Here is a 13373-nt window from a genome sequence, read left to right as displayed (position 1 = left end):
ATCTATCTTTATCTATTTGTTATCTTTTTCACAATCAAACACATATTGTAAGAATCAGCGGATTCAACGTGAATTTAATCATTCCTCTCACTCATTTAAATAATATTTAACAAGAAATCGGGAATTTAATTTAATTAAATAACTTATAAATTATTCAACATGGAGCATGCCCCAGAAGAGGAAAAACATTTCACTCATTTGCGGGTGAAATTAAATCTCCTCATTAACCAAATCGAAAAATTAAAAAATTATCTCGACGGTTTGAATGTTGACGCGATAAATGCAAAAGTACGTCTGGATCGTTTAACCTCGTAGTATGAAAACGCCGGGAAATACAACGATAAAATATGCGCGAAATATCCCGACGATCCTCTCGTAAACGAGTTCGAGCGAATCGAATCGCGCAATTTTGAACTGGCTAGTGCAATTGAAAAATTGAAACAGAGCGCGCCTCTTCTAAGCTCAACGGCTAATTCCGGTAACATCACGATTACGGAGCGGCAAGAATTACCGAGATTGCCCAAAATTCGCATCCCAATCTTCGATGGAAAACGCGAAAATTGGGCCAACTATAAAAATAAATTTATCGCATTAGTTCACTCGCGATCCGACATTAGCGACGCGATCAAGTGCAGTCAACTCTTTGACTCACTTACCGACAAAGCTCTCGCCAAAGTCAGCCAATTCGATCCTAGTGAAAAGGATTATCCGAAGGCATGGCAAACCCTTTTAGATTTCTACGACCACAAACGTATGGTGGCTGTAGAACATCTACACGCGATTCTTGACCTTCCTCAGGTTCAGAAAATGTCGGCTGACGAGTTATCCGCTTTGATTGATCAAGCTCGTCAGCATCTTCACATTTTGGAAGGCCTCGATGTGCAGGTGAACCATGATCTTGTCGTATGCATCATCGAGCGTTGTCTTCCCCCTGTCCTCCGAAGTCGATGGCAAGACACACTAGAGATGGACACCCTCCCTAAATTGAATGACCTCTTCAAGTTCATTCAGAATGCCATTTTCAAGCAACAAGCTTTCGAACATTCGGCTGCATCTAGCCGAAATCAAATCAATAAAAAACGGGTAGGAGAGAATCTCTCTCAATCATCTTATAAGGTTCCCAAAAGATCCAATACGTTCGCTACGTCAGCAACAGTTGAAACTCCTGCAGCATTTTCGAAGTGTCCCAGCTGCAATGAGTCCCATCGCCTTTATAAATGTCCAACGTTCAATGGACTCAGTACTCAGGATCGTTGGAACCTGATCAGAAAGGTTAAGGCTTGTCAGAACTGTTTGTGGATTCATCAGTTCCCTTGTAAAAGTAACCAGCGGTGTAAGAGGTGCAATCGGAATCACCACACGCTGTTACACAATGAGAGAGGTTCTCAACAACAAAAGACTCCAGAACCATCTTCGTCAAACATTGGACATCAATGACTAGCGGTCCAATCGTATGCGTCGGTCGCGTTCCCGTCAGATTCCCAGTTAATGACCACCGCGATGGTCAAACTCATTGATAATCGTGGAAAAACCGTGTTAGCCCGTGCACTTTTAGATTCGTGTTCGACCGTGAATTTAATCACCCAACGTTTTGCGCAATCCCTTCGGTTAAACACCATTAGCTGTTCGGTTAACATCGGCGCGGTAGATGGTTTGTGTACCATTGCAGAAAGGTACAGTCAATTAGAAATACGATCGAATCACAACGACTTTAGGCAAAAATTGAATTTTTTAATAGTACCTCAGATCGCAGAGAGGATTCCCAACGAATTATTTCCCCGACAACTATTCGATATCCCCAAAAATCTTAAGCTAGCCGACCCTCAGTTTCATCTGCCCAGAGCGGTCGATCTATTAATCGCGTCGAATACAATGTTGTCGGTGCTCTCGGTAGGGCGAATTAAACTCCGTCATAAACACTCTAGCATCGTGATTCAAAAGACCCGATTGGGATGGATCGTCGCCGGAGGATCCGAAATCGCAACGTCGTCCACTAACTCGCCGTGTAATGTCGTAAAACTTGACAAACTCATCGAACGTTTTTGGGTCATCGAAGACTTCGATCATGACCCAGTTCGATCTCGCGATGAAATCTCGTGCGAGCAACATTATTTGACGCACACCAAACGGGACGTCACGGGTCGCTATATAGTTCGTCTCCCATTCAGAGATTCGAAATTCAGTCTGGGAGAATCTCGCATACAGGCCCTCAAACGGTTTCAGGCGCTAGAGCGAAAACTCTCAGCTAGGGCTTCACTGAGACTGGAATACACCAGGGTGATGGAGGAGTACATTTCTCTCGGTCATATGGCTCTGTGTGACGAGATCGAGGGGGGATGTTATCTTCCTCACCATGCTGTCATCAAGGAGTCCAGTGAGACCACCAAAGTTCGAGTCGTGTTCGACGCCTCCGCGAAGACTTCTACGGGCATTTCCCTCAACGACACTCTTCTTGTCGGGCCCACGATCCAAAATACCATCTTTGAGCAAGTCCTTCGATTTCGCGTTCATCGGTATGTCATTACGGCTGACATTGAGAAAATGTACCGTCAGATTCTCGTCCATCCGGAAGATCGCCAATTCCAGAAGGTTTTATGGACCCATCACGGCCAACTTCGAACATTCCAGCTAAATACTGTCACTTTCGGGACAGCCTCGGCCCCCTTTCTCGCGGTTCGTACGTTGCAACAGCTTGCTCGGGACGAAGCAGAGCATTTCCCACGCGCTAGCAAACTCTTACTTCCCGATTTTTACGTCGATGATTTTATCTCCGGTGCAGATTCTCTCGATGAACTCCTCACCATCCGGGATGAAATGATAGCATTGTTAGCTCGCGGCGGTTTTAAAATTCGTCAGTGGGCATCCAACCACTGCGCGGTGCTTAATTCCATAGATAAAAAATTCTTCGACCTGGATTGTCTGGTCAGAACTGACCCAATTCAAAAAACCCTAGGTATCATCTGGGACGCCGAAAGTGACGTCCTTCGATACACCATTGCCCAAGTGAACCCGAATGTTTCCGCAACAAAACGGAAACTCCTCTCTGAACTATCCAAAATTTTCGACCCATTGGGTTTATTAGGTCCCATAACTCTTCTCGCGAAGACCCTCATCCAGGATTGCTGGAAAGCAAAAATCACCTGGGATGAGTCGCTTCCTCAAGATATCCATTCCAAATGGATATCATTAGCTTCTCAGCTTCCAAGCCTACAAGACGTGGTCTTCTCGCGTCAGATTCTGATCCCGAACGCTGTAAGCATCGAACTTCATGGATTTTGTGATGCGTCCATCAACGGCTACGGAGCCTGTCTGTATATTAAGTCCCAGGACTCTCAGGGCACTGTCGCGATTAGATTAATCAGCAGTAAATCTCGAGTAGCTCCTCTGAAGGGAGTCACAATTCCGCGTTTAGAACTTTGCGCAGCCTCCGTTCTCAAAAGGCTATATGTCGAAACTAGGGCTCAAATAGAATTTTCGATCAATCAGGTATACTTATGGTCGGATTCCACCATCGTGCTGTGTTGGTTAAAGAAAGCTCCTCATCTTCTGCGTACCTTCGAAGCGAACCGGGTCGCAGATATTCAAACTTTAGGAGATGAGGTTATCTGGAAACACATCCGATCCGAGGATAATCCCGCGGATGCCCTATCCAGGGGACAGATGCCTTTAGAATTTCTAAAAAATACACTCTGGACTACCGGGCCTGAATGGCTAGTCCATGATCAAACACAATGGCCGAATTCAATCTTACCTTCAAATCTCCAAGTTCCGGCATTAAAAAAAGGCGTTTGCCTCCTGGCTGAGGCATCCCCAGAAGCGATATACGCGCGATTTTCCAATTTTGAACGGCTTACACGGGTTATTGCGCGTATCCTCCGATGGAAAAATTCGGAAATTTCGCGTTCGAGAACCCTTTCCATTGAAGAGCTCCAAGAAGCCGAGTATCGCATCTTAGCTATGATCCAACGCGAACGATTTTCCAACGAGCTACGAAAGCTAGCCACGACCCACGTTTCCAGCGAATCAGTCCGACGGCGTCGAACAGGGACTCCTTTTGATCAATTACATCCCTTCATTGACGATAAGGGAATTCTACGGGTAGGCGGACGCCTTACCCAGTCGGAACTTCCGTTTAATCGGAAACACCCCATTTTAGTACCTAGTAAACACCTTGTCACTGATATGCTCATTCGCCGAGTTCATCAGTCAAACTATCACGCCGGGATTCAGACTACCCTGTATATCCTTCGATCCAAATATTGGATTATCAACGGCAAGGATCAAATCAGGAAAATTGTTCATTCCTGTCTCGAATGCATCCGCCAGAGACCAAAATTTGCCCATGCTCAGATGGCAGATCTCCCAAAATTCCGTGTTAACGAAGCCCCAGCGTTCGCAAAAACAGGCGTCGACTTCTTCGGGTCAATTCTCATCAAAGAGAAAAAGGACCGCAATCGATCTTTTTTAAAGGCATACGGATGCGTTTTTATATGTATGGTGTCGAAGGCAGTTCATATCGAACTCGCCATCGACCTTTCGACAGAAGGCTTTCTAGCAGCCTTCCGTAGATTCGTTAGTAGAAGAGGAGTTCCGGAACACATGTACTCCGATAACGGCACGAACTTCGTCGGAGCGAATCGAGAACTCGACGAATTATACAGTCTTATTTCTAACCCCGAATTCGAAGACACTGTAGGCGCGTACGCGACGTCTAAACGTATCCGTTGGCACTTTAACCCACCATTATCTCCCCATTTCGGCGGGATTTGGGAGGCAGCCGTAAAGAGTTTCAAACATCATTTGAAACGTGTCTTAAAAGATCATAAATTAACGTATGAGCAATTAAATACTTTCTTAATAGAAATCGAAGCGATATTAAATTCCCGACCATTGTGTGCTCTTTCGGCTGATCCCAATGATCCCATAGCTATAATCCCAGCACATTTGCTCATTGGTCGTCCCTTCAATCAATTACCCGAACGATCTTTTTCCTCAGTTGCAGTTAATCGCTTGTCCATTTATAATTTCATCACCAAGGCCAAACAGGACTTTTGGAATAAATGGCACAAGGAGTATCTGCACGAACTGCAAACTCGTCACAAGTGGCAGGATTCCACAGCTGAGCTCCAGGTGGGGTCAGTGGTGCTTTTGATGGATGATCACCTTACTTGTGCTCGATGGCCATTGGGAGTTATCACTGAGGTGTTTCCTGGCAATGACGGAGTCGCCCGGGTGGCCACCATCAGGACCACCAATGGAACGTTTAAGCGCAACATCACCAGATTGTGCATGTTGCCGATAACTTAGTTTTAAGTTGTAGCGATCATTTATATGCGTCGTGAGGCAGTTCGATGAAGATTGACCCACGACAGAACTTACACATTCCTCATTATACGTTTTTTCACTGCTACGCAACTGTTCAGTGAACATTCGTTTCGCAGCTTCCCCCGGGAGTATGTACGGTAATAGACTCGTCTTTACCGACATATAGGGGCATTTTAACGGCTGCCACTTACGGTGGCAGCACTTACGGTGGGCCCGTCGTCGCACTGGTGGACATGTCGCTGTCGCCGATTGCGGGGCGGGACCCAATAGACGCTTGCGACGGAAAAGCTTTTTTTTGAATGCTCAACCGTCAGTTAGAAAATCCGTGTGAAAGTGTACACAGTGTATTATATCGATCGAGATTCATATCCACCTTTTAACTAACGATCTGTCCCGCAAAGACAATAAACTTGATTGAATCAGTGATCCCGAATGCCATTTCGGATAAATCACGAATAATTTCAACGATTTAACATCCACAAATTATAAAAACACGATCTCGAGATCAGTGGTCCGTAACCGCTTGGTTAGCCACATAAACACTTCACGAACGGTGAAAGTTAATTGTGCATCACAAACTATCAACATAAACAATTGATCAAGTTAAACATCAAAATCATTCTAAATAACCGCGAATTAATTCCAAAATAAAAACTAGTGTGCGTATGTGTGTGTGTGTGTGTTGACGTATAAACTGTCGGATTTGTTGCGTCATTCGCAGTTATCTTTATAAATTAGTTATTAAACTTGGGTTTTTTATGCCGATAGGCTTTTTCCCAATCAAAATATTGTGTTCTTGTTTCATTCATTAATATTCCCTAAAATTTATTACAACCACCATACCACCAAGGGTATGATGGTATTCAACGATTAATCACGAATTGTCCACAGTCGATTTTTTCGTTTTTCGCATTTTTCTCGGCTCGTGGGCCTCCTAGAGCAAAACGGGCCCTGATTTGGGATGACACCGTTTTTAGCCCATATCTTTGGAAATATCATAGCTAGAACACTTTGGCTACCGCCATTGGATTCGTGAGACGATTTCCGATTTTTCTAGGGGTCCGGGAATTTTCTTGTGGTGACTATGTCGCCACTACACCCTGGCATTCCCCAATCCTGTCTAGACTTCCTAGACAGGACTCATAAAAACACTTAGCCTAAATTACCTACCCGACCGTCGCCATCCCTGCAATATAAATCCGGGGAACTCCCCAGAACTGTCCCAGGAAAAACCCAACCTTCCTGTGCACTTGGCCGGCATCACGACGTCACGTGTCGCGAATACGATGCCGAGCCAATCACAGCCGAGATCCCGGGCATCCCCTCTCGTGTTTCCCAACATGCGCACGCCCACACTTTTCCGCACACTTTTCCTCACTACACAGTCGCTCCTCTACCTACCTCGGATACAGTCGTTCCTCTACCTTCCTCGGACACACTACTCCCCGATCTACCTGGACACATCAGACAACACATCATACGAAGACCATCGAGAGGACAAGCCACGCTCAAGGCCAACTCTCGCCCTTGTACAACAGTGGTTTTAAAAATAAACGTTTGTTCACATCCCGACCCGGCGTTATCCTTCACCTGCTCAACCCCACATTCTAAAGTCGATTTTTTCGCTTTTCGCGTTTTTCTCGGCTCCTGGGCCTCCTAGAGCAAAACGGGCCCTGATTTCGGATCACACCGTTTTTAGCCCATATCTTTGGAAATATCATAGCTAGAACACTTTGGCTACCGCCATTGGATACGTGAGACGATTTCCGATTTTTCTAGGGGTCCGGGACTTTTCTAAAGTCGATTTTTTCGTTTTTCGCGTTTTTCTCGGCTCCTGGCCCTCCTAGAAGAAAACGGGGCCGGATTTGGGATCACACCGTTTTTCGTCCATTTCTCTGGAACTATAATATCTAGGGTAATTTGTTCGGCGCCATTGGATTCGCGAGACGATTTCCGATTTTTCTAGGGGTCCGGGACTTTTCTAAAGTCGATTTTTTCATTTTTCGCGTTTTTCTGGGCTCCTATGCCTCCTAGGGCAAAAAGGGTCTGGATTTTGGAGCCCACCGTTTTCCTTCCATATCTTTGGAAATATCACAGCTAGGACAATTTGGCTGGCGCCATTGGATTCGCAATACGATTTGCGATTTTTCTAGGGGTCCGGGAATTTTCTAAAGTCGATTTTTTCGTTTTTCGCGTTGTTCTCGGCTCCTGGGCCTCCTAGAGCAAAACGGGCCCGGATTTGGAATCATAGCGTTTTTCGTCCATATCTTTGGAAATATCATAGCTAGGACAATTTGGCTGCCGCCATTGGATTCGTGAGACGATTTCCGATTTTTCTAGGGGTCCGGGAATTGTCCACAGTCGTTTTTCTCGTTTTTCGCGTTTTTCTCGGCTCCTGGCCCTCCTAGACCAAAACGGGCCCGGATTTGCGATCACACCGTTTTTCGTCCATATCTTTGGAAATATCATAGCTAGGACAATTTGGCTGCCGTCATTGGATTCGTGAGACGATTTCCGAGTTTTCTAGGGGTCCGGGAATTTTCTAAAGTCGATTTTTTCGTTTTTCGCGTTTTTCTCGGATCCTGGGCCTCCTAGAGCCAAACGGGCCCGAATTTGGGATCACACCGTTCTTCGCCCATATCTTTGGAAATAACATAGCTAGGGCAATTTGGCAGGCGCCATTGGATTCGTGAGACGATTTCCGATTTTTCTAGGGGTCCGCGAATTGTCCACAGTCGATTTTTTCGTTTTTCGCATTTTTCTCGGCTCCTGGCCCTCCTAGAGCAAAACGGGGCCGGATTTGGGATCACACCGTTTTTCGCCCATATCTTTGGAAATATCATAGCTAGAACACTTTGGCTAGCGCCATTGGATTCGTGAGACGATTTCCGATTTTTCTAGGGGTCCGGGAATTTTCTAAAGTCGATTTTTTCGTTTTTCGCGTTTTTCTCGGATCCTGGGCCTCCTAGAGCCAAACGGGCCCGGATTTGGGATCACACCGTTCTTCGCCCATATCTTTGGAAATATCATAGCTAGGGCAATTTGGCTGGCGCCATTTGATTCGTGAGACGATTTCCGATTTTTCTAGGGGTCCGCGAATTGTCCACAGTCGATTTTTTCGTTTTTCGCATTTTTCTCGGCTCGTGGGCCTCCTAGAGCAAAACGGGCCCTGATTTGGGATGACACCGTTTTTAGCCCATATCTTTGGAAATATCATAGCTAGAACACTTTGGCTACCGCCATTGGATTCGTGAGACGATTTCCGATTTTTCTAGGGGTCCGGGACTTTTCTAAAGTCGATTTTTTCGTTTTTCGCGTTTTTCTCGGCTCCTGGCCCTCCTAGAAGAAAACGGGGCCGGATTTGGGATCACACCGTTTTTCGTCCATTTCTCTGGAACTATAATATCTAGGGTAATTTGTTCGGCGCCATTGGATTCGCGAGACGATTTCCGATTTTTCTAGCGGTCCGGGACTTTTCTAAAGTCGATTTTTTCATTTTTCGCGTTTTTCTGGGCTCCTATGCCTCCTAGGGCAAAAAGGGTCTGGATTTTGGAGCCCACCGTTTTCCTTCCATATCTTTGGAAATATACTAGTCACCCGTCGAAGCGCATCAGTTCGATTCTTCGGCGCCTGCGCATTAGTCCGATTCCACTCCGCCTGCGCATCAGTCCGAAGCCTCTCCGCGTGCGCATCAGTCCAATTCTTCTGCGCATGCGCGTCAGTCCCATTCTTCGGCGCATGCGCCAGACTCCCCTCCGCCTGCGTATCAGCCCGATGCCTCTGCGCATGCGCGTCAGTCCGATCCTGCTGCTCCTGCGCATCCGTCCGATCCTCCTGCTCCTGCGCATCAGTCCGATTCTTCTGCGCATGCGCATCAGTCCGACTCCCCTTCGCCGGCGCATCCGTCCGATGCTTCTGCGTCTGCGCATCAGTTCGATTTTTCGGCGCCTGCGCATTAGTCCGATGCCTCTGCGCGTGCTCGTCGGTTCGATTTCTCCCCACCTGCGCATCAGTCCGATTGCTCTCCGCCTGCGCATCAGTCCAACTCCTATGGCTCCTAGAGCAAAAAAGGCCCGGATTTGGCATCACACCGTTTTTCGCCCATATCTTTGGAAATATCATAGCTAGAACACTTTGGCTACCGCCATTGGATTCGTGAGACGATTTGCGATTTTTCTAGGGGTCCGGGAATTTTCTAAAGTCGATTTTTTCGTTTTTCGCGTTGTTCTCGGCTCCTGGGCCTCCTAGAGCAAAACGGGCTCGGATTTGGAATCATAGCGTTTTTCGTCCATATCTTTGGAAATATCATAGCTAGGACAATTTGGCTGGCGCCATTGGATTCGCAATACGATTTCCGATTTTTCTAGGGGTCCGGGAATCTTCTAAAGTCGAGTTTTTCGTTTTTAGCGTTGTTCTCGGCTCCTGGGCCTCCTAGAGCAAAACGGGCCCGGATTTGGGATCATACCGTTTTTCGTCCATATCTTTGGAAATATAATAGCTAGGACAATTTGGCTGCCGCCATTGGATTCGTGAGACGATTTCCGAGTTTTCTAGGGGTCCGGGAATTTTCTTGTGGTGACTATGTCGCCACTACACCCTGGCATTCCCCAATCCTGTCTAGACTTCCTAGACAGGACTCATAAAAACACTTAGCCTGAATTACCTACCCGACCGTCGCCATCCCTGCAATATAAATCCGGGGAACTCCCCAGAACTGTCCCAGGAAAAATCCAACCTTCCTGTGCACTTGGCCGGCATCACGACGTCACGTGTCGAGAATACGATGCCGAGCCAATCACAGCCGAGATCCCGGGCATCCCCTCTCCTGTTTCCCAACATGCGCACGCCCACACTTTTCCGCACACTTTTCCTCACTACACAGTCGCTCCTCTACCTACCTCGGATACAGTCGTTCCTCTACCTTCCTCGGACACACTACTCCCCGATATACCTGGACACATCAGACAACACATCATACGAAGACCATCGAGAGGACAAGCCACGCTTAAGGCCAACTCTCGCCCTTGTACAACAGTGGTTTTAAAAATAAACGTTTGTTCACATCCCGACCCGGCGTTATCCTTCACCTGCTCAACCCCACATTCTAACGTCGATTTTTTCGCTTTTCGCGTTTTTCTCGGCTCCTGGGCCTCCTAGAGCCAAACGGGCCCGGATTTGGGATCACACCGTTCTTCGCCTATATCTTTGGAAATATCATAGCTAGAACACTTTGGCTAGCGCCATTGGATTCGTGAGATGATTTCCGATTTTTCTAGGGGTCCGGGAATTTTCTAAAGTCGATTTTTTGGTTTTTCGCGTTTTTCTCGGATCCTGGGCCTCCTAGAGCAAAACGGGCCCTGATTTGCGATCACACCGTTTTTCGTCCATATTTTTGGAAATGTCATAGCTAGGACAATTTGGCTGGCGCCCTTGGATTCGTGAGAGAAGTTCCGATTTTTCTAGGGGTCCGGGAATTTTCTAAAGTCGATTTTTTCGTTTTTCGCGTTTTTCTGGGCTCCTATGCCTCCTAGGGCAAAAAGGGTCTGGATTTTGAAGCCCCCCGTTTTACTTCCATATCTTTGGAAATATACTAGTCACCCGTCGAAGCGCATCAGTTCGATTCTTCGGCGCCTGCGCATTAGTCCGATTCCACTCCGCCTGCCCATCAGTCCGAAGCCTCTCCGCGTGCTCGTCGGTTCGATTTCTCCGCACCTGCGCATCAGTCCGATTGCTCTCCGCCTGCGCATCAGTTCGACTCCTATGGCTCCTGCGCATCATTCTTCGGCGCATGCGCCAGACTCCCCTCCGCCTGCGTATCAGTCCGATTCTTCTGCGCATGCGCATCAGTCCGACGCCCCTTCGCCGGCGCATCCGTCCGATGCTTCTGCGTCTGCGCATCAGTTCGATTTTTCGGCGCCTGCGCATTAGTCCGATGCCTCTGCGCGTGCTCGTCGGTTCGATTTCTCCCCACCTGCGCATCAGTCCGATTGCTCTCCGCCTGCGCATCAGTCCAACTCCTATGGCTCCTAGAGCAAAAAAGGCCCGGATTTGGCATCACACCGTTTTTCGCCCATATCTTTGGAAATATCATAGCTAGAACACTTTGGCTAGCGCCATTGGATTCGTGAGACCATTTCCGATTTTTCTAGGGGTCCGGGACTTTTCTAAAGTCGATTTTTTCGTTTTTGGCGTTTTTCTCTGCTCCTGGCCCTCCTAGAGCAAAACGGGGCCGGATTTGGGATCACACCGTTTTTCGCCCATATCTTTGGAAATATCATAGCTAGAACCTTTTGGCTACCGCCATTGGCTTCGTGAGACGATTTCCGATTTTTCTAGGGGTCCGGGACTTTTCTAAAGTCGATTTTTTCGTTTTTTGCGTTTTTCTCTGCTCCTGGCCCTCCTAGAGCAAAACGGGGCCGGATTTGGGATCACACCGTTTTTCGCCCATATCTTTGGAAATATCATAGTGAGAACCATTTGGCTGGCCATTGGATTCGTGAGACGATTTCCGATCTTTCTAGGGGTCCGGGAATTTTCTTGTGGTGACTATGTCGCCACTACACCCTGGCATTCCCCAATCCTGTCTAGACTTCCTAGACAGGACTCATAAAAACACTTAGCCTGAATTACCTACCCGACCGTCGCCATCCCTGCAATATAAATCCGGGGAACTCCCCAGAACTGTCCCAGGAAAAACCCATCCTTCCTGTGCACTTGGCCGGCATCACGACGTCACGTGTCGAGAATACGATGCCGAGCCAATCACAGCCGAGATCCCGGGCATCCCCTCTCCTGTTTCCCAACATGCGCACGCCCACACTTTTCCGCACACTTTTCCTCACTACACAGTCGCTCCTCTACCTACCTCGGATACAGTCGTTCCTCTACCATCCTCGGACACACTACTCCCCGATCTACCTGGACACATCAGACAACACATCATACGAAGACCATCGAGAGGACAAGCCACGCTTAAGGCCAACTCTCGCCCTTGTACAACAGTGGTTTTAAAAATAAACGTTTGTTCACATCCCGACCCGGCGTTATCCTTCACCTGCTCAACCCCACATTCTAACGTCGATTTTTTCGCTTTTCGCGTTTTTCTCGGCTCCTGGGCCTCCTAGAGCAAAACGGGCCCTGATTTCGGATCACACCGTTTTTAGCCCATATCTTTGGAAATATCATAGCTAGAAGACTTTGGCTACCGCCATTGGATTCGTGAGACGATTTCCGATTTTTCTAGGGGTCCGGGACTTTTCTAAAGTCGATTTTTTCGTTTTTCGCGTTTTTCTCGGCTCCTGGGCCTCCTAGAGCAAAATGGGCCCGGATTTGCGATCACACCGTTTTTCGTCCATATTTTTGGAAATGTCATAGCTAGGACAATTTGGCTGGCGCCCTTGGATTCGTGAGAGAAGTTCCGATTTTTCTAGGGGTCCGGGAATTTTCTAAAGTCGATTTTTTCGTTTTTCGCGTTTTTCTGGGCTCCTATGCCTCCTAGGGCAAAAAGGGTCTGGATTTTGAAGCCCCCCGTTTTACTTCCATATCTTTGGAAATATACTAGTCACCCGTCGAAGCGCATCAGTTCGATTCTTCGGCGCCTGCGCATTAGTCCGATTCCACTCCGCCTGCCCATCAGTCCGAAGCCTCTCCGCGTGCTCGTCGGTTCGATTTCTCCGCACCTGCGCATCAGTCCGATTGCTCTCCGCCTGCGCATGAGTTCGACTCCTATGGCTCCTGCGCATCATTCTTCGGCGCATGCGCCAGACTCCCCTCCGCCTGCGTATCAGCCCGATGCCTCTGCGCATGCGCGTCAGTCCGATCCTGCTGCTCCTGCGCATTAGTCCGATTCTTCTGCGCATGCGCATCAGTTCGACTCCCCTGCTGCTGCGCATCAGTCCGATGCCTTTGCGCGTGCGCATCAGTCCGATTTCTCCGCACCTGCGGGTCAGTCCGATCCTCCTGCTCCTGCGCATCAGTCCGATTCTTCTGCGCATGCGCATCAGTCCGACTCCCCTTCGCCGGCGCATCCGTCCGATGCTTCTGCGTCT

At 47.9% G+C, this 13373-nt stretch overlaps 1 protein-coding gene across 1 annotated transcript; it reads left to right on the top strand.

Moving 5' to 3' along the window:
* The first annotated feature begins 1500 nt into the window (after positions 1 to 1500).
* LOC135167384 (uncharacterized) lies at positions 1501 to 5307 on the top strand. The gene has a single exon (XM_064130561.1). The coding sequence runs from the start codon at positions 1501 to 1503 to the stop codon at positions 5305 to 5307; it is 3807 nt and encodes a 1268-aa protein (XP_063986631.1).
* Positions 5308 to 13373: the final 8066 nt, after the last annotated feature.

Source organism: Diachasmimorpha longicaudata, chromosome 1 (assembly GCF_034640455.1).
Source record: "Diachasmimorpha longicaudata isolate KC_UGA_2023 chromosome 1, iyDiaLong2, whole genome shotgun sequence".
Lineage (NCBI taxonomy): Eukaryota > Metazoa > Arthropoda > Insecta > Hymenoptera > Braconidae > Diachasmimorpha > Diachasmimorpha longicaudata.
The sequence above is the reverse complement of the archived record's forward strand: the minus strand, read 5'-3'. Positions and strand labels throughout refer to the sequence as shown.